Source organism: Sceloporus occidentalis, unplaced genomic scaffold (genome assembly GCF_023333645.1).
Source record: "Sceloporus occidentalis isolate IW3139 unplaced genomic scaffold, rSceOcc1.0.p SCAF_5, whole genome shotgun sequence".
Taxonomy (NCBI): domain Eukaryota; kingdom Metazoa; phylum Chordata; class Lepidosauria; order Squamata; family Phrynosomatidae; genus Sceloporus; species Sceloporus occidentalis.
The window spans coordinates 98,012,866-98,040,705 of NW_028316985.1; the positions used below are offsets into that span (position 1 = coordinate 98,012,866).

Genomic DNA, 27,840 nt, shown 5'->3' on the forward strand with positions numbered 1-27,840 from the left:
TTTTCATGTTTAGTGCATAGCCTACTGAGACATCAGATTCTTTTCATTCATAAACCTGAGAATGCAGCTGTCACTTATCCAGTTTTTCATACCTAAACATAATGCCTTACATTTATCTGTATCTGTTAAAGTCATGATGAATTCTGATCCTGATTTGCTTGTTTATTTTGTGGATATTAGCCATCTCTCCCATTTTAATGTCATCTGCAATTTGATGAGCATACCGTCTATGCCTTCATCCACTTTCTGTGATTATGAAGAACCACAAATCGTAGCATTTGGGTCCAGTCTGAAAGCCAACTACAAATCCATCTAATCATAGCATTGTGTAGCTAACATTAAACCAGCTTGTCTGGAAAAATATGGATGACCTTGTCAAAAGCATTTCTGAAATCCAGAAACATGTATCCACAGCGTTCTCCTTATAACTCAGTGAACACAGAGATAAGATTAATGTGACGTGACTAATTTTTTAAAATAAATGTATGATGGCTCTTAGAAAAGAATATTTTAACTACTAAGTGCTCAGAGCCTGACCATTTGAAGATTTGTTCTAGAATCTTCTCTGGTACAGATATCAAACTGACCAGTTAGTAGTTACCTCTTTTTCCCTTTCTAAAGATGGGAATAACAGTTGTCCTCTTCCAGTCTGCAGGAACCTCACCTGTTTCCTAAGCACTCTCAAAGTTTATAGACTGAAATTGTATCTGCAAATTTCTAATTGCTTTGGAACTTAAGATTCCTAAATTCCAACACTAATTTTGCACAAAAGAAATCATCTGATAATAAGTCTGTTTTCATAAAATGTGGATTTTCCTGGGGGGGGGGGGAACACACACATGTATTTCTGCACAAAATAATTTTGCAAAACACTTAGCTATTTATAAATTCTGGGCAAAAACTGCAAAATTTTATCCTCTGTTTTCTTTTCAAATTGTTGGCAAAAGTCTTTCCAAAGTGTTGAAAAAACATTTTTTTTGGCTGAGAAACAAATAACCATGAATATTTTCCCATCCCTTTTCTCATCTGCACAACTAATTAATCAAAATTAAATGTGAATGGGATCAATCACTTTAAATGGCATGCGATAAACTCCTGCGTTATTTGGGAAAAAATAATGTGGTACTGAGATCTGATCTAAGGTATAAAATTGTAGCTTTTCTTACTGTGTTTCTGTACGGAAGAGAAACTCTACTTTTTTCCCTTGATTATTCTGCAGGAGGAAGAGGCGGAAAACATTTTTGTTTGCTCCATGCAGTTTCATTTCGCATTTCTCACCACGGACATCTGAGGAGGCAGCATAATCAAATACAATAAACCTTCCATTCCTGCAAGGGTAAAGAGAAATAAAAAGGGAAACTTTAAAAGGCTGCTTTTATGAGCAATAAAGAAGGCTGCTTGATGTTTTCTTTGTACAGTCTGAACACCCTTATCTTGAAGCCTGAAGTTTGAAAACCTCCGAAAAATGAAACTTTTTTTCCATCAGTTGCTCACTTCTGCCTTCAAGGAAAGGGGTTTAGTCCAAGTGAATTTGGCTACAATCCCCAATTAGCACTTTACTCAGCCTCCGTAGCCCATACAGCTGGAAAAGCAGGGATAAGTCCAAGTGGATCTGGCTGAACAAAGTAACAGTTGGCAACGGCAACTAAATCCACTTGGATTTTTTCCTGCCCTTCCCATTTACAAGGGTTAGTTTCTTAAAAGAGTAGAAAACTTGCTGACAGCTGGACAAGTGTCTCGGATATCTGCTTTTTACAGGGGCCTTGTGTGAATTGAGCTGCAGGAACCAGAGTTCTTCCATCCCCACCTTCTCTCCTCCCCCAACAAATTTCTGATAGTAGTGGGGCAAGGCTCCTTGAGGAAAAGGACACTGGAATATGACTAACCTGCCTCCCCTCCCACCCCTCATATGGGTATTCAAAAATCAAAAAAATAGAAACAAAAACAAATCCATTATAATACGGAACACTTCTGGTTCTGAGCAATACATACAAAGGAGGCTCAAAATGTACAAAGAAAACTTACAAATGGGTTCTTTCTTCTTAATCTTTGAGGATTTATGTCAATTTGTGTCTTGACTTATTATTGTTGGAGACATCATTGGAATATTAAGAAATAGGCAAATAACTGTGTTTTTTTAAAATAAAAAATATGAACGGGCAAAGCCTAGCTGCATTTGCATTCAGAAAGTTTCAGAAGCAAATGAGAATTTCAGCCCCAATCTACATCCTATTTTAACAAATGATATATGCCTATACAGTGCCACAGGAAAGTATCATAATAGTGAAGACTGGAAGATTTTTTTCCTCATCATTTCTGACATCTGCAATGTGTCAGATTAAGATTTTGGAGGACATTAGGACAAGATGCCCTCTGCCCCTCTCCTACTTATTGTTATCAGTCACTTCTCATTCATTTGCCCAAAGGGCCACGATGAACAGAGGCTCCTATTTCCTACTCTTGTCGCTGTTTGCAAGGACAGCAAGGAGGCACAGGAAATCTAGAAGGGTTCTAACAATCAAAATTGGTCTCTACCAGGGTGTGGGCTTTGTTAGATATGTCTGCCAAAGTAATAAGTTCAGGCACTGTAATTAATGACAACATTTATTCCATGCTCTCCTCCTCCTAGCTGTAGCCCTCCAGTGGCAATGGGTGTGTATATGCCACACAAGGATGCATTATAGATCAATCCCCAGCCCCCAAACCTTTCATTGACTCTTTTTATGATAGATACTGCAAATGCAGAACCTGTTAGTCATCAAATATCATCAAAGTTTAATGAAATACATTAAGTCTTCTAAGCACTTACTCTTTAGGCCGAGAGAGTAACAAATAGTCATTAAAGAGATGGAGGTAGATGGACCGTGTGGTAAGCTTCCACTTCAAATTCAAATTATACTCCAGTGCTGTAAGTTCACCACACTTCACAAGGCGCCGTGACTGTGAGATAAGTGGGAAAATCTGCAAAAGCAAATAGAATTATTTTAAGTCAAACTCATTGTTTCTTCATAATTCAGAAATGAAAAGCTTAGGATTTCTGATCCTATCCCTGCAAATGAACAGTTATCTCTTACCTTGTCTCTGGTAGGATAAGTGCACGGGAAAGAGAATGAAAGCATGGTCAGGGAAAGGAAAACATCAGTGTTTTGTATTGTTCTATTTAGACTACAAAATATTTCACACATAAGATTCAAGTTGAATAAAGGGGGCCGCCCGCCTCATCAGGCCGGCCTGATTGCCGCGCAGGGAAGCCCCGTGGCACATTGGCTGGCTCTTCCAGCTCGGGCGGCCACATAGGCCCTAGCGCAGGGCCGCCTGAGCTGTGATTAGCCAGCGCCGGGGCCAAGGGGAGGGACTTCCGCTGCGCTGGCTGGGACTCTATGTCCCAGAAGGCACTGCGAGCAGAAGTGCTTCCCCATTGGACGGTGTCATAGCTTGGTGCTGCCCGGGATTGGTGGGGAGGCCGGGAGGCGGGCCCCCGCCCTTTCCCGGCAACCCTATTTAAGGCCACTAGGCGCCTGGCCCGGCGCCATTTCCAGCTCGGCTCACCCACCCATCCTCCCTCTGTGGGCTCAGGGTTGCTGTCACAACTTTGGAGGCAGTTGCATAGGTCTCAGATCTGGTGGGCATGGTTTCCAGGGCGGCGTAGTGCTGGATCAGGAGTCCCATGAGGACACGGGGGTGCTGTGAGCGATGCAGTGTTGCCATTGCGGGGGCAACATCGATTCAGCATCCCCCGTTGACAAGGGATAGAGATGTGATGATGCATATATGCGGAGATGCGATCAATTGCATGATCAATTACTGGAACATGGGCATTAACCAGATATCCCTTGCCATCCCGAAGCTTGGCCGAGACCAAGAACTTGGGTTCATCCATTCAGTATGGGGCTGATGGATGACAGATCAGAGCCAACCCTACGTTTCTGGCTGTTGTCTTGTTGTTTGGTTGTGTTAATAAAGTTGTGCCCTTTTCCTCCAACTGCTGTGTATGGTATCTGTCCGCGGCGGCTTCCCTCTTAGGCAAAAAGTAAATATAGTGTACATAAAGATGCATTTACTCTTAAGGATACAAACTATCATGCATAGAATGGCCAGACTTGTTGTGCTGAGCTTTCTAATGCACTTTGCTAGTGTGACATGAACTCCCATTCAGGCATTTATAAGTATAATTGTGCAGAAGGAAACAGGAACACATGCTCCAGCCCTCCTCCGCTGTTAACTATCTCTTCCATTTCCAGTCCCTAACTTTTTCATGGGCTGAGATAAGAAAGTTCACAGATAAATGGTTACTGTTTGGCTGAACACTGAGTATGGCTAGGGGACTCCTGGAAATCGTGATAAGGTGAAAATCCAACTATGCTACGCTTTGTAACTGGTTGGACATGCTTATATCTCCTCTGTAGCTCTACTCTATGAATAAGAAAGGATGGAGTTGGGAGAGGAGAGCTGAAAGATGAATAGGACTGAAAAGGCAGTGAAGACAGGTCTTCCTTCATCATCAGTACAGCTGATGAACATCAGTTGCCTAAAGATTCAAGGATAGCCTCACTGCTATAATGTCATCTTTCTGTGACAGTAGCATAGCTCCATGTACCATCACAATATGTCATGGCAACCTTCTCATAGAGTTGGAGAACACCACAAGGGCCATTCAGCCCAACCCCCTGCTATGCAGGAACTTTCAATCAAAACATACCTGACAGATGGCCATCCAGCCTCTGTTTAAAGACCTCCAAGGAAGGAGACTCCACCACACTCTGAGGGAGTGTATTCCACTTTCCAACAGCCTCTAGTGTCAGGAGCTTCTTCCTAATGTTTAGGTGGAATCTCTTTTCCTGTTGCTTGCATCCACTGTCCCAGGTCCTGTTCTCTGGAGCAGCAAAAAACAAGCTTGCTCCCTCCTCAATATGACATCCCTTCAAATATTCAAAGAAGGCTATCATATCACTTCTTAACCTTCTCTTCTCCAAGCTAAACATCCCCAGTTCCCTAAGTTGTTCCTCATAGAGCATGGTTTCCAGACTTTTCTCCATTTTAGTTGCCCTCCTTTGGACATGCTCCAGTTTTTCAACATCTTTTTTAATTGTGGTGCCCAGAACTGGACGTAGTATTCCAGGTGGAGCCTGACCAAAGCAGAATACAGTGGCACTATTACTTCCCTTGATTTAGTCACTATACTAGATCTCTATACAATGTGAATACACAGAGTACCTACTAACAGATCAGCACCCAGTTATGACAAGGGAACCAGGTATTCCTGGTAACCAGCCCTAGTCAACATACTAGCCACAGCATTCTGGAGCACCTGAAGCACCTAAACACTCTTCAAAGTCAGCTCCAATAGACACTATACTAGAGCTCTATACAATGTTAATAAACTAAAAGTAAGAGGCAGTGGCCATGACAGTTTTTAGTGAATTCGGAATATGTTTTTAAGATATGTTACTAAACCAAGTGAATTCAGGAGAGACCAGGACAGGAAACTTGAGTCCCTGGATCAGTAAGTGTTTGTTTGTATTACCTTGCATTCAAACTCCATATTTTGACTTAAGTAGATTAGCTGCTCGGTGCTCTTCATGCGCTGGACATTTTTATTACAATCTTTGATGAGCTGCAGATAGAAGAATGTTATCAAGGTTGGTGGAAAGGACTGAGAATAGGGGGAATCAATCTTTTATAAGGTAGTGGTGACAGAAGCAAATTTGTAGAGGTTTACAATGATTTACCTCTGAAAATGTTGAGAGATTGCTTAGAAATTAGTTTCCTATTTTATTTCATTATTTTAACATATTTACAATCTCTTAGAATAATCTATCTCATAATGTTGGTTTGTATTTATTAATAAACTAGTCCACATTTCTTTCAAAATTGGGCTTCAAGGCAGTTAACAATAAGATTAAATTAAACAAGTACAGTGCACCCATGTCATACGTGGGTGCCTTTTACATGGCTTTCAGCTTATGCTGAAAGCAGTACAACATAAGAAACAATGGTGCGCGCGCCCATGGCACGCGCCGCACTGCATGTCATGCATGAGTCCCATTATATCCAATGGGGCTCGAGCAAATGCGCTATTTGCCTTACACGGGGAGGGGCAGAACAGGCACACTGTACAACTAAAACACAAAATGCAATGAAAATAGAAGATATTATAAATACAATTTAAAATACACAAGTTAAAATAAAATGCATAAAGTTAAAATGCTTTTCTGCACCAATCTGGATAAAACAGTTCTTCCCTGTTGGTAGAAGGAAAAGAAGGGAGGAGCTAACCTGGCCTCCCTTGGTAGGAACTTCAAGAACATGAGAGCAGCCACCTCTCTCATGTCCTTGCTAAATACACCTTTAAGGATGGTAAGAGTAAGAGAAGAATTTTCCCTAAAGACATCATAGCAAATGTTATTTGAATAAGATCCTTCAGGTAGCCTGGATCCAAGTCACATAGGACTTTATAGATAATAAAAAGCACTATGAAATGTACCTAGAAACAGATCAGCAGTGAGTTATAACAAACTTTGAACCATAGTCTTCATGGGGACTGTAATATGATTCAGCAAAGGTCCCTGTTGACTTTGGATACCAGGAGTGGCTGTCTTGGATGAAACTTCAGTTTGTTCACTCTCCTCCAGTCCATTACTAACATGTAATTTAGAACTAGAATAGCTTCCATGGAGGTAGACAGGATGGAAATGTTAAATTGGGTATCATCAGCAATAATTAACTAATAAATAAAAACAAAGTACAGTTGGCCCTTGGTATCGATTTGTTCTGGACACCACCATTCTCGTGGATACCAGAATCTATGGGTGCTTGAGCTCCATTATCCCCTATGATGTGTATGCATGTGGCTGTGCAGCCATTAGCCACAACAGAACTTCAATGGTAGGATGTGCACATGGCTACACCACCATTAGGGACAGTCTCTATTGTCTTCAGTGGCAATGAGACTCATTGTCTCTAATAGTGGTGCAGCCATGTGTACGTGTCACCACTGAGTACAGTGGGGGGATGTCCCTAATGGCAGCACTGCCACATGCATGTGCTGCCATTGGGGATACCATGGGCTTCTGTCTGCAGATGGTTCAGTCCATGGAAAGCAAGTCTGCAGATACCGAGGACTGACTGTAATTCAAAGTATTGTGCTTACTTTTGGAATTGTAATACCCCAACAGTAGCAGACGGTTAGGAACTGGAAGATCATCTGAAAAGTCACACCTGGTCTTACTAAAAAGTCTGTAACACCAAGATTTTCCATTGGGGAGGGTTGTCACAAAGTCCCAAGTTATATAGCAATACGACTCTTCCCCAAATGGAAATCCTTGTGTTACAAAGGCTGGGGTAAGGGCAGAGGTGGTAACCCAGAGTATTAAGTCACAAGAGGTAGTGGAGATTGTACACCCATGACACATCCTTCCATAGCTATGTCCTTTGCACTTTGAAAAACACTGACAAGGTGCTGGTAGTTGATACAGGGGTAGGGAACAATGTGGGGTTTTAAGTGTTCCATTCATACTAAACATGAATTCATGAAACAACAAACAGCAAATATCTAAATCAGCAAATACCTTATTGAAGTAATCATTATGCATCTTTTACTATGATTCAGCAAAAAAGACTTGTGAATTCCTAGGGGAAAGGAACATCCTTTCTACAGACTCAGCATAATGTACCTGTAATGCACATCTGTATTACTATATATATTCCAATAAGTCTCTTATGTGATCCCAGATTTCACTGTAGATAGGGTTATGCATTCCCACTGCACTGCAAAGTAGATGAGATCTGCAGCCAAGCCAATGTTTTGGGATACATAATGCATACTACTGTGCCTGGTTTGGAATCATTTCTGGACTATTCTTTGCTACAGGGAGAAATACACTGAAGGAGAAGAGGGGAAGCCCAGGGTTTTTTGTTTTTTTTAAAGCTCGCTTGTGTTTTAAATGACATAAAACATGAGCATTTCCACTTCTATCTAGTAAGCATTTTTGAACTAATATACCTGTTGTGTGGGACAGAAAGAATTTGTGATAAGGTTAAACAACCGTTTCTTACATTCTTTTTACCTTCTCAAGAGCGTCATATGCCTGTGTGGCCTGAATCTCTTCTTCTGCACCAGGTTGTGTTCTCTTCAGTATGTTCTGCAAAATGGAAACAAAGTGTTTTGGATAAGAGGTGAAATTCTTGAGCCTATTCAGATTCTACCCCATCTTACTGCATCAGTGGTAAATTAGTGCATATAACAAGCAGACTTCTTGACTCAATCTGTATGTTTGGACAGCAGCTACTTCTTGTAGAATACAATTTGGGGATGGAACAGTGGGCTAGCACTTGAACTACCTACAGATATTTGCTAGAAAGTTATGTTGCCACAGGTGCTAGTTTTTCCATACTTCTTTTGTCCATAAGTTTATGTAATAAGTTAGTGTTGTCTGGAAAAGCAGCCAAATGGCTGATAAGACCAGCTCAGTTCCCAGATAAACCAACCCCCAGCTGGCAGAGCCAGTGCAAAACAGAAGTCAGCATCTGATTCCAAGTCCAGAAGCACCAGAGGTATTACCAAGAGATTTGCCCAGAAGTCCGAGGTCCAGGGTATCAGATAGGCAAGTCGATAAGGCAGGTCAAGGGTTCCAGAGAGTCGAGACAGGTTAGCAGTCCAAGAAGTAGGGTTTCAGTCCAAAGAGCAATGAGAGCCAGAGACACAGTACTTTCCCCCAAAAAGTCAGATACCCACTGGCAACTAAACAAACATCCTACAGCTGCTTATATGGTGTTCAGGTACGTCTGATTACCAGCAAGTTTCTGATAAAGCCTCCATGATCTATTAAGGCACTCCCTTTTGGCTCTACGCTGACTGAAGGAAGTGGAGAGATTTGACCATTGATTCCTGTATGTGTTGAATATATGTGTTAACAATCTCATCAAATGAAAAATCCATTTATTTTGTATTTTCATGGAACAAGTTTAAATTCTGGAGCTAAAATTTCCCAAAGAAGATGATAGCTAGCTAGCTAGCTAGCTAGCTAGCTAGACAGATGATAGATAGATAGATAGATGATATATAGATAGATAGATGATAGATAGATAGCCCTCGGGAAACAAAAGAATAAAATGCCAGTGTCTCAACCATTACTGGGGTTAAGAGTGAAAGAAGCTCCTGGATTGCCTATTTTGAATGAGCACTGCTCCTAAAACCAAGAGCATCATCAAGGGTTTAGTTATTTGCCTAACAAAGTACAGAGGCATATGGCTCCTGAACACCTCAAACTAGGCCTCTCTCCTTATAATTCTCTCGCAAACTGCTTCACATGCCCACACACCGGGGGAGGGGGGTCTTTTGGCTTCCACACTTCTTTCTGGCTTTCAGGGTTTACCTCTACAATAAAGGGCTACTTTTATGTATTAACTGTACAGCTGTTGTTAGTTTTACCACTTTATTAACCTATCAGATATTAAATCTAGGAGGTTGTCTGAAATGTAGAACTATGGGTCCAATGTTGTCAACATTCTTACCTGGAGAAGGAGTTTCAGTCGAGTGATGCGCTGAAATGGGAGGATGAGAAAGGATTTAAGGGAGAGGCGCTGACAAACAGGATCACTTTCCAGTTTTTCCAACACCTGTTGGAAGGCAGGAACACCATTCCTGACAAAGAGAAGAAATGAAACATGTCTTAATGCACCTAGGGTTGCCATAACTGTCTACCTCCAAACCGGGACAAATGTAAAAAAAATGTAGGACAAATGTAGGACAAAGGTTGGGCCCAAATCTGGAACATATTTTGTAAATGGGGGACACAAACAACTAAAAAACAAAAAAATTAATACATTGAAAAAGCATTAATATAGCCTGCTCAAAATGGAGGACATTTTGACATTCTTCCTGGATAGAAGTTTGGGATGTAGCTTTGTGTCCTGGACTAGGACTCTGGAGACCAGGGTTCATTTCTCTGCCTATTGCAAATCACACTCTCTCAGCCTTCTCAGTAGAAAGCCATGGCAAACCTCCTCAGAACAAACCTTGCCAAGCAAACCTCAGGATAGGTTTGCTTTAAGGTATCTGTAAGGTGGAAAACAACTTGAAAGCACACAACAATAAATAACAACTGAGTACTGTACCTTTAAGTGCAGTGGAGGGTCCAGCATGGTGTAGTGGCCTAGGACAATGGGAGATCAGGGTTCAAACCCCAACTTGGCCATGGAAACCCACTGGGTGACTTTGGGCAGCAAGTCACACTCTCTCAGCCTCCCCGAAAGAAACTTGCCAAGGTCACCATAAGTTGGAAAGGAGTTGAAGGCACACAACAACAACAACAACAACAACAACAACAACAACAACAACAACAACAGAGGAGGAAGAAGGGGGAGAGGAAAAATGAAGGAGAAGGAAAAAGAAGAAAAGGGGGAGAAAGAAGAAGAATAGGAAAAAGAACATAAAAATAAGAGGAAGAGGAGGAGGGGAAGAAGAAGAGGAGGAGGAAGGAAGAAGAGGGGAAGAAGAAGAGGAGGAGGAAGAAGAACAGGAGGAAGAGGGGAAGAAGGAGGAGGAGGAAGAAGAAGAGGAAGAGGGGAAGAAGAAGAGGAGGAAAAGAGGAAGAAAAAGAGGAGGAAGAGGGGAAGAAGAAGAGGAGGAAAAGAGGAAGAAGAAGATGAGGCCTCTCTCCTTCCTAACCCCCCCTCCAGTGGCCAGAGACAAAGAGAGGAAGGAAGCCCCGCCATGGCAAGGCTTCCTTCTCCTCCTCAGCTTCTTCCCAGGCAGCAGGGCCGAAGAGGGGAAGGAAGCCCCATCGTGGCAAGGCTTCCTTCTCCTCCTTGGCTTTGTCCCGGGGCTGAGCAGCTGCCCAGCCCTGCCTCACCTTTTTGCTGCCTTGCGTGCTTGGTGCGCATGCTCCAACCTCAATGAAGGAGCAGAGGCTCAAGCTCCTCCTCTTCTTGAGGCTGGCCAATTAGAGGAGCTTGAGCCTCTGCTCCTCCATTGAGTCCTCTTGGAGTGCACGCACTGAACGCACAAGGCAGCGAGAAGGTGAGGCAGGGCCAGGCGAGAGGAGCCTGAAGCCCCGGCCACCTGGGACAAACAAGAAAGCGGGACGGGACCGTGTTGCTCCCTAAAACATCGGGAATGTCCCGCTTGTTCCCAGGACATGGCAACCCTAAATGCACCTTAAGTGCGTTTTGTGTTCGTCTTGTTCTGTGGCATATGAGAACGATCTACTCAGCAATGTCCAAACTCTGGCCCTCCAGGTGTTTTGAACTTCATCTCCCAGAAGCCCCAGTCACCTTGGCAAATGGTCTGGGATTCTGGGAGCTGAAGTTCAAAGCACATGGAGGGCCAGAGTTTGGACATCATTGATCTACAGTATGGATACCAGTAGAAGTTTGTGGCATGCCTGGGCAAAAGTACAAGGGTCAATGGGTCTGGTTATGGCAGCAGGAAGCCCATATTCCTGCCTGTCATTCCAGTACTATCCTGTTGTGCTTCCAACCCACTGTCCAGTAGAATCAAGGTGCAAACATATGAGGCAAATGGGAGCAGGAATACATATATATTATATGCAGTATGAGGCAGAAACAAATGCATGTGGTACAACCCCAAGGAGGAAGAAGGGTGGTATTTACTTCATGGCACAAAAGCAATGCCTTGCTATAACTTTGGACTATTGGTTGGAAAATGGAGCAAACTTGTTTTCTATTGTTTCAGAGGATAATTTGTGAACCAATGGGTCCTATCCTCTGGTGAAAAGAGATTAGACTACTCTCCTTCAGTAGAGGTTTTTAACAGAGGTTGGATGGCCACTTCTCATGGATACTTAAGCTGTGAAGGAGCAGTGATAAAAATGAACTTATTAGAGATCACTGAGGGATGAAGCAGACTGATGGCTAGTCCTGATCAGCCCAGGACTGTGGCGACCAGATAGCCAGCTCCCAAAGCAGGCCACTGCTGTGGTCCCAAATGGGCCATCTGCAGGACCAGTTTTTTTCCCTCTCCTTTTGCCAGTGGCTTTGGGCTACCTTAGGTGGCCTCAGAGCAGTTTCCAGCTGCTTCAAGGGCATGCATCATCTGTACATCACACCCCTGATGTGGCCAGAAGCCACTCCTTTTGGCCCATCTGTTTTGGGCCACAGATATACTTTTTCTTTAAGAACAACAAAAAAAATGAAAACATTCTTTACATGCAACACACACACACACACACACATTTCTTATACAGCTACAGTTCACCGGAGAGAGATGAAACATCTATCTCATGCAGATTTGTCTAAAAGAATAGTTGTAGAATGCTGTGAAAAAAACAAAAAAGCAGAAATATCTCCAAACTACTTACAGTAGCCTCTGAAAAGTTTGTTCTTGGTAGGTCTGGTTTGTCACATATGGCAAGTAAACCCTGCGGAATTCTGAGGCATGGCTCAGTGCCACATCACACACATTGAAGCTGAACATGTTTTCCTCAAGTTTCTCTTCCAGGTCAAATAGGAAGCTGCAAGAATTCCCATGTGATCATGAAACAAAAGCATACCATGTTTAATAATTAGGTTTATTTATATTTCCCACCTCTCCCTGTGGATCAAGGCGGGATTACAACAGAAGATAAAAGTACAAATACACAATAAAAGGTTAAGTCAATCCTTAATCCCTCCCCCCATTAAAATAGTAAAATTGAATAACAATTAAATAAATACATCATGAACACAATCTAAAAGTAAGCAAGATGGAGTGGACACTGCTTCTAGGTCCCCCTGGTCCAAGTAGGGTCACAGCTGGCGTATCAACCAAAGTTGATAATAAGCACTCCTGGCCATCGCATCTATCTGGGATGACAACTGGAGATATGAGTCCAGAAGCACTCCCAAGCTGCAACACAGTCCTTTAAGGAAAGTGTGACCCTGTCCAGGACTGGTTGGCAAATCTCCATCCCTGGATTTGGGGTTCCTCTAGCGAGTGCCTCCGTTTTTCCAGGATTCAATTTAAGTCTGCTTTTCCTAATCCAGTCCATTACTGGACTATGACAGTCATTCAGAGGAGAGATGCCTTCCTTAGTCACTGCAGCAGTCCGAGACATGGAGAAGCATATTTGGGTGTCATCAGCATACTGATAAGACACCACCCACGTCTTTGGATGATCTTGCCCAGCAGCTTGATGTAAATGTTGAATAGTATGGGAGACAGAATGGTGCCCTGAGGGAGGCCAGATTTTAGCTTTCTTTTAGAAGAATAACTGCCTCCCAGCATCACCATCTTGAATCTTCCTGAGAGACAGAAATGGAACAACTGGAGCACAGTGCCCCTGATTCCCAACTCTCTCAAGAGTACTAGAAATGTTATTAATTTCTATATTTTTTAAGATTCTTATACCAAATTTCTCCTAAAACATATATTTTTAAAAAGAATTTAAGCTACACCACCAAAAGAAAACAACACACATCTGGTTAAAAGCTCCTTCTTCAGCAAGCAAGGTCAGTTAACAAAAGCCTGTCTGAAGGAAACTGTTTTAACAAGAAAGCTGTGTGTTGCCCTTGACCAGCTCATCTGCAGGTGGGTCAAAGCACTCTGCCAGTGGAGCTACTTTTGAGATGTAGCCTGTCAGAGACAGGTAATACCCATTGAACTGCTTGATCAGGCATTAAGCTGCTACAAATAAACCACTGCTTATCCTTTGTATCTCAAAAGTGGAATGGCCCGTCAAACCTCTCTCTTCTATGTGGCTATATTTCAGATCAATACAGTGAGCTATTTTGCAAGATATCTGGCTATTATGGTGGAAAGTAATTCACTCTCTTAGGGGCTGTGATCACTTTGTGTGAGGGCCAAAGACTGAGGGGGTTTGTTACAATTAGTTTAACAGGGATTACCCACAGGTAAGTAGATACAGAATTACCACTAAATATCAAGTTTTCATGGTTCTGAAAAGAGTACCAATAAAACCAAAAGTTTAAAATAAAAAATGTCTCTAAATGCCTACTCTTGGAGCCAGGTTAAACTTTTTACTTGCTGCTTAGGGATGTACACTCAAGGAAAGGAAGAGAAAGGAAGATCTTTTTGTTCTCACTCACAGAAAAAATGTCATGGAGATTTCATGGTGACATATTTAGTGTGTGAAGAAAAAATTAAGAATATTGTTAAGTGCCAAATAAACAGTTAGAAAACAAATTTTAAAAATGCAGAAAAATTTAAAAATGTACCAAAAATATCTGCTTTTTTCCCAGTAGTCATAAGCATGGAAATTGGAACCTGAGTTTTAGTCCAAATTAGCAGGCATAATTTTTGAAACATGACAACAGAGTGTCATTTAGAATCTATCTATTACTACTACACAATACTAGATAGTTATGGGGCATAGACTAATATCTATTATTTGCATAGGCTTGTATATCCAGTTTTTAATTCCCATTCTTGACAGAAGCTGCTGGTTTTGGAGGGTGGGGGAGAGCAGAACTCACTTGGCACTAACATCACGCACATCTTGAAGGCGGGAGAAAAGCCATTGCCTATCTTGATTAGTCAATACAGCCTGGAGTTCCTCTGAGTGTTGAAAGTGATCCACTGCTATATTTAAGCTCCGCAGATATGAGGCTTCAGATGCAATCAGTTCAAACTTGGCCTGCCAGTAAAAAGTGGGAAAATATAGCTTTCATGCACTAGATATTCTCATATATGATGATTTATTTGAGACAGAGAAAAATGGAAATCCTCAAAAACTCATGAATCTCAGTTCATATTCACTAATTTATGGATTAGATATTCAGTCTCTCTTAGTTGCTTTCTTATTAGTCCTTCCTGGATACATATCTCTTCTTTTGTCATCCTCTCAGTCATTAACATCTATGGGTAGGAGCTTTGTGTATGGAAGCACTTTGTCCCTTTCTTTTATCTTAAATGTAATATTGTTTCATTGTTTCACTTGTTTTTCTAGCTTAATATTACCACATTCTGTCACTTATTCATCCATTTTCTTCTGTACTTTCTTGTAACGCATGCCTGTTCCACCTCCTCCCTGCCATTTCCCGACATCCAGCGGTCTCTCTGAGACAGCTAGAAGCTAGAAAATGGCACTGGGGAGGAGAAGCCAAAGGGGCGCACCTCTGGCTTCTCCTCACAACCCTCTCCCAGCCTTCAACTGCTTCTCGCAGACAGTTGGAGACCAGGAGAAGGGCAGGGGGAGGAGGAGTGACCGGCATGTGCCAGTTGCTCCTCCCCAGAGACAGCTGGGGGCAGGGAAAGGTCCATGGGGGGAGGACACAGTGTGTACCACCTCCCCCTTCCTCCCCAGGCCTTTGCCCAACCTCAGGTGCCCCTCCAGGGACACTTGAGGTTGGGCAAAGGTCTGGGGGAAGGAGGACACAGCGTGTGCCGCTTCCCCCTTCATCCCACGGGCCTTTGTCCAACATCTGAGGTTGGGCAAAGGTCCAGGATGAAGGAGGACACGGCATGTGCCGCCTCCCGCTTCCTCCCACGGACCTTTGCTCAACACCTGAGGTTGGGCAAAGGTCCAGGGGAAAGGAGGACACAGCGCATACCACCTCCTCCTTCCTCCCATGGGCCTTTGCCCAACTTCAGGGACACAGGACATCCAGCCTCCTCCTTTCTCGCAGGCCTCTCAGAGAGAACTGGAGTCTGGGACAGGACAGGAGGAGGAGGAGGAGGAGCAACTGCGCGTATCCATTACCCACCGCTCCTGAACCTTTCCTAGCTTCTAACTGTCTCTCAGAGACAGATGGAGGTCAGGGAAAGAGCGGGTGGGAGAAGCCCTGCCGTGGAAGTCCCACTTCCAGAGGTTGGAAGTCTTGCCTCCAGAGGGCAGAAGCCATGGCACCACAGCCCCATCCTGGGGGGGGGGGCAGAAGCCCCACCCCAAGCATGCAATTCTGAAAAGGTTCGCCATCATTGTAATAGGTCTTTCTTGATTCTACAAGCAATTGGTCACCTGCATCTTTCCTCCTCCTTCCCTTTCTTTTGAGCCCCTGTTACCTTTCCCCTCATTCATTTCTACCTTCCATCTCCCCTCCCTCAAGTTTTCTGCCTACCTCTTGGAGCTTCTGTTCCTCACGGGTCATGCTCAGTAGCATTGTACTCTCTCGGACTTTAGGGATGTCCTGCCAGAGAGATGAACTCGATGAGACTGACAGGCGTTGTATATAGGATTCTTGCGGTGGCAGTACTTTTCTTTGCAACCTTGGAGAGCTTGAAGATACTAACTCCACATCTTCAGTTAAGGAATCTGCTCTCTTTTGACTTTGAATGGCTTTGTTTAGTGCAACATCACTGTATTCCTGGTAGAGTACCTTTGCTGTAGACAAAAGCCATAAAATCTCATATGTACTGAATCAATGTGCCAGACCTACAGTCAGGACTTTTCTATTGGTGATTCATGAGAATACATTGAGAGGAAGATACTTTAATATGCCATTGTGAAGTATCAAAAGCCCTAAGTTTGCAATACATTGATTTGTTTAAATTAAAATTATTTCTGAATTCAGAAAATCGCTTACAATAGATTAAATATTAATAACACTTTTTTGAAAAAAGGACCAACACCTTTGTTAATCATGCAAATCCTTTCCCAATTTTTTGCCTGAAAACTTAGTCATGGTAGCAGTTTTGCTTGTTTTCTGAACAATCGGGAAGAAGTTTGTCTTTCATTGTTTTCTCTGTAATGTAAATTATGATTTCAGACTTATTTTTTTAAATAGACAGATAGATACAAACAATTTTAGGCTGGGAACTGACATTTCCAGGCCTCAATAAACCCTTTTATTGTAGATGATAATTAAAATTATTGCTAAAATGTAGGGCCACTGCAAAGTAATTTTTCAAAGGCTGGCTTCAAATTATACAAGAAGGCATTTTCTGTTCACAAATCTTCTTCATCCATGTAGAAATTGGGGGCTGATGGTAATTTTAATATCAGCAGTGGCATCACTAGCAATATCATTTAGCAATAACAGTTACATTTCTATACTGCTTCATAGTGAACTCAGCACTCTTTAAGCGGTTTATAATATGTTTTTTTTTTTTTTGTGGGTTTTTCAGGCTATGTGTCCATGTTCTAGAAAATTTTCTTCCTGACGTTTCGCCAGCATCTGTGGCTGGCATCTTCAGAGAATGCTTTGCCTGGAAAAAGTGGGTCTATATATACTGTGTGAGCCTGGGAATGCAGGAGTGATTTGCATGTGTATTGTTCTGTGCTGATGGCAGGCCTCAGGCTGAGAGGCTAATGCAAAAGAGGATTAATGTCTGCTAATTGGTGATCATTATCTGCCGGGAAAGCCCTTGACTCTGAATGGTTTCCCATTTGCATTTGCTGAGTCCTTATTTTGCTATTCCTCAGGACTGGTAGCCAAATTTTGTTCACTTTAAGGGTTTCTTCTTTCCGGTTGAAATTATCCAGATGTTTGTGGATTTCAATGGCTTCCCTGTGCATCCTGACATGGTAGTGGTTGGCATGGTCCAGAATTTCAGTGTTTTTTTTACCATACATCAAAGGAGTCACAGACAGAAAAGGCAAAGTGGTGAGGAAGCATAACCTGCAAATGGTTTACAAACCGACGAAGAAAATCCAGCAAATGCTTTGCTCAGCCAAGGACCAGAGAGACCCTCTCACAGCCGTAGGAGTTTATCACATACCATGCAGCTGTGGACAAGTCTACATAGGGACCACCAAACGCAGTGTGCAAACAAAAATCAAGGAACACAAGAGACACTGCAGACTGGGCCAGCCAGAAAAATCAGCAGTAGCAGAACATGCCACAAACCATCCTGGGCATAAAATACTGTTTGAAAACACTCAAATTCTGGACCATGCCAACCACTAACATGTCAGGATGCACAGGGAAGCCATTGAAATCCACAAACATCTGGATAATTTCAACCGGAAAGTATAAACTCTTAAAGTGAACAAAACTTGGCTACCAGTCCTGAGGAATAGCAAAATAAGGACTCAGCAAATGCAAATGGGAAACCATTCAGAGTCAGGGGCTTTCCCAGCAGATAATGATCACCAATTAGCAGACATTAATCCTCTTTTGCATTAGCCTCCCAGCCTGAGGCCGGCCATCAGCACAGAACAATACACATGCAAATCACTCCTGCATTCCCAGGCTCACACAGTATATATAGACCCACTTTTTCCAGGCAAAGCATTCTCTGAAAATGCCAACCACAGCTGGCGAAACGTCAGGAAGAAAATTTTCTAGAACATGGCCACATAGCCCGAAAAACCCACAAAAAACCATGGATGATGGCCATGAAAGCCTTCGACTTCACATTGGTTTACAATATGTAAGCCAATTGCCCCCAACAAGCCGGGTACTTATTTTACCATCCTATGAAAGGATGTAAAGCTGAGTCAACCTGGAGCCCTCTGGGACTGAACTCACAACATTGTGGCTGCAGCACTGATTTTTAATCACTGCACCACCAGGTCTCCCAACTAGGGTTGGCATCACCCGGTGCAGTAATTCATGGTGTACCCCCCACCCACATTTACCTCCTCCTATACCACACCATAAAGCATCCTAACTAATGTGTTTTGTACTAATGTTACTCATAAATTGTAATTTCCATATATCACTGAATGTAATTGCAACAATATAATAAAGAACCAGCAAAATTAAAATCCTAAATATATTTACATGCAGATTGTTTCATGTGGCTAAAGTGAAAATTTGGTAAAATGTTATGTTGGTGGTGGCAAAGAGAAGAACTACAGCCACCTTGCCTGGGGGACAAGCCACCTGTGCTACTCAGAGTAAGCACAGCTGCCTGTAGAGGTGGGGCCAGCTGGCTATAACAAGCAGCAGAACCACAAGGCAGTGGCCTTGCATAGTGGCCAAAGGCATCACCCATTTGGTGCCTCGGTTGTGTCGTATGGTGGCTGTAAGTACTATTTGATATTTGATCTTTTTAATTTGTCGTCTGCTTTTTAACTTAATTCTATCTTGTTTTATTATCTATTTTTATATGTATTTTGTAGAATGTATGCCATTGGCAGGTTTTATTTTTATCAGTTTTATTGTTTGTATATACAGCGCTGTGTAAATCTACAGCACTATATAAATAAAGTATAATAGTAATAATAATAAGTGATGAGTGTGGCTGGTTGACAGTTCATGTTGTGTCCTATGTTCTGTTGTATTGTTTTGTTCTTATTGTTCTATGTTGGAACCCCATTGTACATCATAAAATAACTTTATAAGACCGGGTATACATGAATAGCTAGCATTTCTAGTACCCAGCTTGTTGGGGACAGTTGGCTTACACATTGTAAACCACTGAGGGAGTGCTTAAGTGCACTGATAAGTGATATATAAAGCTATTGCTTTTGCTATTTCTGTATTAATAACAAATCGACTGTCAGCGACTGGTGTCACCTGGGCAGCCCAGAACTGCCACACCTGCCACACCTGCCACACCTGCCAGTGATACTCCTGAGAAGAAGCATATGGCAGTGATGTCCAAACTCAGGGCCTTCAGGTGTTTTAGACTTCAGCTCCCATCATCCCAGAACATTGGCCAAGGTGGCTGGGGCTTCTGGGAGCTGAAGTCCAAAACACCTGGAGGGCCAGAGTTTGGACATCACTGGCATATGATGAGAAGAGTTTAACTTTTCTACATTCATCTCCTGTAGTCTTTTTCTGCAAGACTTCCCTCAGCCTACCTCTGATAATAATGTGAGTTAACCTCAGGGAAAAATTATCACAATAGAGCACAAGGTAAGATGGCAATATAGGGTACAGCTCTCTTCACTCACTCAAATCTTTCAGTGTATCTATCAAATATCACCATGAAGGGCTCCACTTTATAAACAAATGGGTCAGACAAATGAATAACAGACCATCACAACCTTTCATTTGGTCCACAGGCAATTAAGTTACACATTACTTGGTGGTATATTACTATCTAGTAAAAGGCTCTCAACCTCACTTACGTTGTGTGCAAAAAAAAGAGAGAACAATCTTTCTCTCTAGACGTATATTAAATTTCCTTTTCATATGTACTGTTGTCAGTGAGTAGCTCCTGTATTCCAATCCTGACTGTCCTAGGGGCAAATAGGAGCCTGAGTGATCTTTCAACAGGAAGCTAGCACAGGGCCTTGATATATAGCCTAGAATCATGGCCCATATCAGGGCCCCATGGTGGATTTTAATTCAAAATATAATTGGTCCACTGAAGCACCTTTATTTGAAAACATTAGTAATTTAACATAACATTTAGCCCTTAAGAAAAGAATACCACAAAAATATTTAGGCAGGAGATATTCACATGAATTGATCAGTTTGGAGTGTCGCCGTTTGATGTTTTCAGTTGTTGTTCCTGGTTTCTTCTCTCTTTCAGGGAAGAGAAAATATTAAGATATGAGTAGTATGAAAATAGCAGAACACCCCGCCTCCTCCCAGGAAACAGTACTTCCTGAGTGGAGATTCATATCAATTGCACTTGGCACTTTCAAGTCAAGTCCAGAAGCTTGTATTGTCTACTCTTACTGCAGAGAATGACTAGCAGGAGTTCAGAACTTAATAGTAGACAAAGGCCTGTTACAGACTGCCAAAATAAAGCTGCTTCGGGTCTCTTTGGAAGTATGTTGTTTAAATGATGCATGCACCCTAAGAATCCGGAAGCTGCACCAAAGCTGCACTCCAGTGCTTAGGAATGGAGTGTGGCTTTGGCGTGACCTCCGGACTCTTAAGACCCATGCATCATTTAAATAGCATACCTCCAAAGAGACCCGAAGCAGCTTTATTTTGGCAGTCTGTAACAGGCCAAATTCTTGCCCCAAAAAGACTGGCACCTGCTATTCATTCAAACAGTACAAAATAATGGTATTTCAGTTAAATTATATGCACACAAATCTATGGGACAACTTCCCATAAACTTCCCACATATCCTTCGAACTCGGATCCCTTGCTTGAGTGTCTCCCACACTTTCCCTTTACCTCTGGGCCACTCTATAGGAAGATGGGGTACTCACTATTTTGAGTGTTCTGAACAATTACTATTGATCCCTGGTAGCGTTTGGCTTATAGTTTGTTAAAAAGCCTCAAGCAACAACATTTAACCAAAACAAAAGAAATTTTATTTACAAGATAGTTAGTTACAGTATCTCTCTTCTGGCTGATATTTAGAGTTGATACGGTGTTTATGTGCTTAAACAGTTATAAAATTCACAGTATCTGTTATTATATTCTAGAAGTGGTCTCTTAGGTTACATAAGACATTTGACTTGACTCTGACCTTTAAAACATTGTTGCTACTTTATGAATTTTTCCAGCCACACCAATTCAACTTTCACACTTGTCCTCTTTTTAGGCCAAGCTGAATACTCAAAATCCTTCCAACTGCCTCCTTTCAGCACCTTGGCTGTTAAAACCCCTCAGGGTCTAATAAACCTCTAACTCAGAGCTCTGTCCCTATCCAAGTCCCTAACCAATTCTCTATCTACCTCTCTTCCTATTTATACTTGCTCCTAGAGCAGCCTTCACCTTTTCTTGGCTAAGCTCCCAATAGCTGTTGCCAGGCTCATTCTGATTGGATGTTGCTAACACTCCAATCTGTCTTTTATCCACAACAGGTCTTTCTAAATGTGGTATATTATGATTTTACCCTTTGACTATGTTTTAATGTGTTTTTAACTTTGTAATTTAGTGTTTTAATTGTTTTCTTTATTTTTCTATCAAACAAGGTTTGTTGGGGTTTTTTTGTAATGTACTTTGTTTTTCATACTTGGGTCCCATGCCAAGAAAAAAGTAGGCTATATACAAAATAAAATAAAATATAGTGATTTGCACAAGGTCACCCAGGCTGCATCCACACTGCAGAAATAATCCATCTTGACACCACTTTAACTGCCATGGCCCAGTGCTATGGAATCCTGGGATTTGTAGTGGCACTTCTCTGACAGTAAAGGCTAAATGTCTCACACAACTACAAATCTCAGAATTCCATAGCACTCAGCTGTAGCAAATATAGTGGTTTCAAGCTGGATTATGTCTGCAGTACAGATGCAGCCCCAGTGATCTTATACATGACATGCATTTGAACCTAGATCACCAGGACAGAAATACAACATTCTATTTTCTCTTCTCTGGTTCTCATTTCTGAAATAATAGTTTAGGCAGGGTTTATGGGCTCAGAAGGTATGCTGAGCTCTACTTAAAAAAGAAAATTCAGACTGCAGTAGAGAGAACACGAACCTCACTGCACCAGTTAAAAGAGCTACAGAGAGGTTTATGGTAAGAGACTCACCCACGTTTAGCATGGTCTAAGTGGTCAGTTTTGTCTTTGTGCACATGGGCATCTTCTTTCAAAGGGACAGGAGATATCGCTTCTTCAAAGGAAAGAAAACAAGATATGTTCTGAAAGCCAAATAAATGCTTGAATTCATTCAATTAGGACTTCTCAAGAGAATGGAAAGGTAGCTCATCAGGAAAAGGTAGAATCACAGAAGGGGAGATAAATACTATAGAAAAAAAGTATGAGATTGAGGAGGGACAGATGGCATATTACAGAATACAGAAAAAAACATACTGTGTCCCATGGGTTCCCTTAAATGGAGGTCAGTCTCTTATTACAACAAATGCAGAGGTTTACTTTCCCCCCAACCAAGACTGAGCAATGAGAGCCATTTACTCATAAGAAAGGAAAGAAGTGAAATTACCTAGCTTAATGGGAAGAAAGATGTTTTGCCAATAGTCTTTACAGCTGGTTTTTTTTAGTTTAAATGTTTTGGAATTTAAAATATTTTAAATAATTCCTTGGTGACATGAGAACCTAGGGATGCCCCCAGGTTATTAAGTTAGCTTCTAAAATCCCTACCTATGTGATTTAGGTAGCTTTCATAGTTCCAACCTAGAACCAGATATGCTTCTCAGTCCACATAGGCAATGGGGAACTGCATGACTCTCAGCAACCTCAAATCAGTCATGGGAGATATATTTTAAATCTCATTCAAATTGGGTGTTTCTTTATAGCACAGTCTAGTAAGAGCCACTGAGAATTGCATAGAATATTTGCATAGTACTTATTGATCGTGCTAGAATATGACACAACCCGGAACATGCTGCAGATTTGTGAGGTGTGTGTGTATGAGAGTGGGGGGGGGGATTGGGGCTCAGTTCCAAATGCTGGTCATGATGGCTACTGGACAGTGCAGAAAGTGAAAGTTTGTATAATGCAGGAAGACCTACTGTATCTGTGTATATGTGTATATTTAGCCAATTTCTATGTGTTCTGAAGCATACTCTCAGCAGTAAGAAAACCCAAATCAGGTGGGGCCTGACCAGAGCAGAATACAGTGGCACTATTACTTCTCTTGATCTAGACACTATACTTTTATTGATGCAGACTAAAATTGCATTGGCCTTTTTAGCTGCCGCATCACACTGTTGACTAGTGGTGTCACTAGTTTAGAACTGTATTATTGAATTAAAGCACTCTAGTGGGCAGATTTCAGCAATTTTGCAGGAAGATAAGACCTAGCCAAAACTGTACCTTTTGTTGAAAATGGGGATTAAAACATAACTCACCTAATTCATTGTCCATTGGTATTGAAATCTTTCTCACACCATGCCGATGCCAATCTTTGCTTTTTGCTCGATGTTTGATTAATACCTCCTGTTTCTTTGAATTGGGGTCTGATTCTTTTGGGTCCAATGCACTGACATTTTTATTTGGACAACTACAAGATTTCTCAAGAGGGGGGTGTTTAGCTACCCTACTTGTCTTCTGAACCATTGCACAGATGGGTTCCATTAGGGACTTTTCCAAGCCCTTCCTAAATCTCCTAGTGTCTTCTTCTAGTTGCCTAGTTACAGCAGATGTTGCTATTTTAGCATATCCTGTCTGTTCTTGCTGCCATTGTGGCCCTTGAGAGTCAGCCTGTGAACTGCTTGGATGTCTGGTTGGTGGTGAAGGGGGCCCAAGTTGGAGGAAATGGATTGGGTTGGTGAAAGCTAGAACTGGAGGAGGCTGTCTTGAATTTTTGAACACTGTAGCTTCACATTTTTTCTGACTGTTCAATGAGGAAAGAGATGTGCAGTCAAAAGAAGACTTTGCATCATGCATATCCATGACATTGGGCATTGCTTCTGCATTGCTGTCTCCTGATGTATAATCTCCTAAAATCTCCATATCTAAGTCTGTGTCCAACAGATTCACCCCCAAGTCACTGCCTATTTCAGTTATATTACAGTCCTTTTGAACTTGTGGAGCATTTCCCCCCTCCAACTTAGGCAATTGCACAATCGAACTCTCTTCCACTATACTGTTCATGTATGGAATCTGGGCAATGTTTTCAGACTGAAAAACAGAATGGGTGGGCTGAGAGATAAATCTGACAATTGGGACACCAGTATGTATCCAGCCATTGCCTTCTGTACAATTGGTAGGTACATCAGAATCTAGTACTTCAGCTTGTTGGTGGGCAAACTGATTGCCACCAGCAGTTGGAAGCTTGTTCAGGCTGAAAGGTGGAGGTGGTTTGGAAGAGCCTCTGTTAGTAGCAAAGACTGGATGTTCTGTGAAGTGATTGTTATTATGCCCAGGAGCTGTACATTCTGTGTCTTGGATGAAGTTATCTTGTTGGATGAACTGACTGTCCATATGCTCAGGAAATGCACAATGAGCTGTGTTTTTTTGCAAAATGATTGACATGCATGTGGGCTGGTTGTTGTCATACTGTTCAAAACTGGGCCCTGAATCTGGAGGCTGGCTATATTGGTTCAACTCACATTGAAAGTTTGGAGACTGGTCAAACACATCAGTGGCAGATCTGGGGTTCTCTTCCTTTATGGCAGTGGACTCTACAGCTAAAAATGGGCAACTCTGACTACAAGGGGGCAATTCTTCTAGGAAGTGACTGAAACAGCTGGCATGAAGAGCATGGACATTTGACTGGGAAAGGGCATTTGTATTGTCTGGAGGACTTAACAACTGAATGGGTTGGCTGCAGCTTGGTAGAGATGACAAGAGCTGACTGAAGTGGCTGGTGGCAGGCCCATTTAACTGACACTGGTTAGAAACAGGCACAGACTCTTTTAGCTGTGTTACATCAATGCCTATTCTAAAATCAGTGGTGGGAAAAGCAGGAATATCAGTGTTATGGTCAACCTCTGTTTTGTCTTCTTCCAGAACTGACAAATATGGTGACTTATTTACTGAGACTTCTTCCTTTATGCAAAATGTATCTGCTGCTTCTTCCTTTCCCAGAAATTCAGACGTCTTCACTGGGGTTTCTATGTGCTGGTGGAATTCCTCCAAATACGTTATGGTACTGTCTTCTTCCTGGTTTGACAATGGATCCCACGTAGTCAAAGATGTAACAAGGGTGAATTCTACATTCTCTTTGGTTGTATTGGACAGACTTTCCTCTAGAGATAAACTTTCGCAAATTTTAGAGGCAGATCCTTGAGTATATTTATGGAAATCCTTATTATTACAGGTGTCATTTTTGCTGGTAGCCTGGACAATTGTATCACTGTCTACTGTTGAGACATCTTCACAAACCATTAGGCCCACTTGCTTCTTGCTTGCTGGTTCTTCTATGGAGTTGGATATTTCACACACCACAACATTATCTATAGTAGCATCGCTGGCTTCCTTGCTAGCTCCCTTCGGCAATGGATCTGCCACTGTTGTGATCTCCCATGGTGAGGTAGAAATACGGAGTTCAACATCAACAGTGCAATCTCTAGGTTTAAAATTATGTAGGTCTTGGGAATTAGGCATTACAAATAAATCTCTACAGGATATTGCCATTCCTTCACATTCAATATTGCAAATGCTCCTTTCAACTCCCAAATTTTCACTGGTTTCTTTTTTAAGAGAAAGGTTTCTGTTTCCCTCAGTGGGTTGTTCGTAGACTGTTTGGTCATATAAGCTAGAGGATTCTAATTCTCCAAATTCATTACATATTTGATCTTGGGTACTTGGGCTTGCATTCACAGCTGGTTGTGTAGCTAATACTTTGTTTTGGACACAGGACTCTGAACAATGACCTGCTGAGAAGACATTGAACGAGGAAGCAAATCCTTCAGTCTCAGTCAAAGAATTGCTCCGGTTTAAATCAGGAAGGGAAAAATAGTTTTTCAGATTATATACTGTGTCTAGACCCAACATGTCTTGTGAAGTGGCCATCTCATCTTTCTGTTCTCCTTTCCTAGATGTTTTTCTTACCTGCTTGCCCAACTCTTGCTCTTCCTGAGCATCACTGTGCTTCAGTTCTGGCTTGTCCTTTATTTTTATTTTTTGCTCTATTTTTTTCCTGTCTAGATCCTCCTCCTCCTCCTCCTCCTCCTCCTCCTCCTCTACCTGTTCACTGCTTTTAATGTGCTTTCTTTGGGTGCTCTTCTTTAGTGAATGAGTCTGGCTGCCTTCTGCACCATCCTCTTCATCTACTTGGAGATGGAGAGTAGTGTAAATAAATGAATTTTGTCCCAGTTCTTTCTTGTCCGTGTCTGAATGATCAGAAGATACCAGAGACAAAAGTCCACCAGGTTTTGCATGCATCAGTTCTATATTTATTTTCCTGTCTTCAGAACATTCAGAGTTTGGCTGATAAGGAAGACAAGAATTCACATATTCTCTTTGTATCACCACTTCTCTTGCTTTTTCCTCCTCGCACTTCCTGGAAGGGCTGGGCTCTATCTGGCCAATTTCTTCTGTTTTGGAAGGCTTTTCATCCATGCCCCACATGACTTCCCCACCTTTTAAAACACCCTTGTCTGTTTCATATTGTGCCTCTGATGAGTGATGTTCATCTGACCTGGCTTCAATAAGCTCAGCATTTTGATGACATTTTGAAACAGGAAAACTTTCAGTTTCCTCACGTGTCATCTGAGATAATGTATCATAGGAGCCCAGGGTTTGGGAAAATCCAATGGAGGCATGGGTTTCCACTTGTCCAACTACAACCTCACTAGGAATACTTGAAATTTGTGTGAGAGTGTTAAAAAGGGAAGTCTGATGAGTGCTTGAGGAACATGTAACTGTTAGTTCTCCCTGATGGCAATTCAAGGAGGGATCCCTGCTATCCTCCAAATTGGTTTCTTGTATAGTGAGATCTCTTTGTCTCTCTAAAGGTCCCAACCAGTTCTCTGGATCCTTCTGAAACCTTTCCAGTACCACAAAAGTCTCTTTTTCAAAAGTGTTGGAGAATGTGCCCTGTATCTGTTCTTCTACAACAAAGCAAAGAGGTTGGTCTTGAGAAAAATTAGTCTCTTCCTTCTTTTTGGCCACCAGCTGTTCAGAAATGTTACTCGTGATAAGTTGTGTACTATCATTGCACTTCCTGGATGGAGCAGCATCTGAGGCTTCATTAAATACATGTGTTGCTGAGAAGGAAGGGTCTCTCTCTTCAATTTTTTCAGACTCCATTAGCAATAAATCCTGAAACTGAAAAAGAAATAGCCATTGTTAGAACAGAAGGACTAGGAAAAAGAAAACCCTGGTGGGAGTTGGGGAAAGAGTGGGCAAAGAAACTGCAAAACTACAGGAAAAATAATAGAATATGATATTCAACTTCTTGAGGCTCAGAGTACATGCTACAGAGTTGTTGTTTTCTTAGGACACTACACCAAGGACCCTGTTCTCTCTGCATTTACATCAGTTTTTAAAAAATGGAAGCATACTGGTTTCAGAGCAGCCATTACCTTCCAGACTGCCCCCTTAAGCCAACTTCCCTACCCTATGTCCTACAAAGATGCCTTATGGATTTTATTGTATTTTTATGCAATTCCAGAGCTCTGCAACTGTGATTTATATGTAAGAAGCAAGAAGGAAAAGAAATAAAGGGTGGCAGAAGGGAAGTAGTCTGGGAGTAGTGAGATGGAGGGAGGACAAAGGGAGAGGAGAGG

General features: G+C 42.0%; 1 protein-coding gene across 2 annotated transcripts in view; it reads right to left on the reverse strand.

The window, feature by feature from the left end:
- Positions 1–27,840, reverse strand: part of LOC149312547 (uncharacterized) — a 65,947-nt gene that overhangs the window by 16,794 nt on the left and 21,313 nt on the right. For both annotated transcript variants that reach the window (XM_089524851.1, XM_089524850.1), the window contains exons 2-12: positions 23,515–27,379; positions 22,235–22,316; positions 20,255–20,319; positions 16,018–16,280; positions 14,434–14,594; positions 12,321–12,473; positions 9,514–9,643; positions 8,067–8,141; positions 5,525–5,614; positions 2,810–2,961; positions 1,167–1,328 (exon numbers count right to left, since the gene is read on the reverse strand). In XM_089524851.1, the coding sequence (XP_089380977.1) occupies positions 1,167–1,328; positions 2,810–2,961; positions 5,525–5,614; positions 8,067–8,141; positions 9,514–9,643; positions 12,321–12,473; positions 14,434–14,594; positions 16,018–16,280; positions 20,255–20,319; positions 22,235–22,316; positions 23,515–27,361 (5,180 nt within the window). In that variant the 5' untranslated portion in view covers positions 27,362–27,379. The remainder of the gene's footprint in view (positions 1–1,166; positions 1,329–2,809; positions 2,962–5,524; positions 5,615–8,066; positions 8,142–9,513; positions 9,644–12,320; positions 12,474–14,433; positions 14,595–16,017; positions 16,281–20,254; positions 20,320–22,234; positions 22,317–23,514; positions 27,380–27,840) is intronic.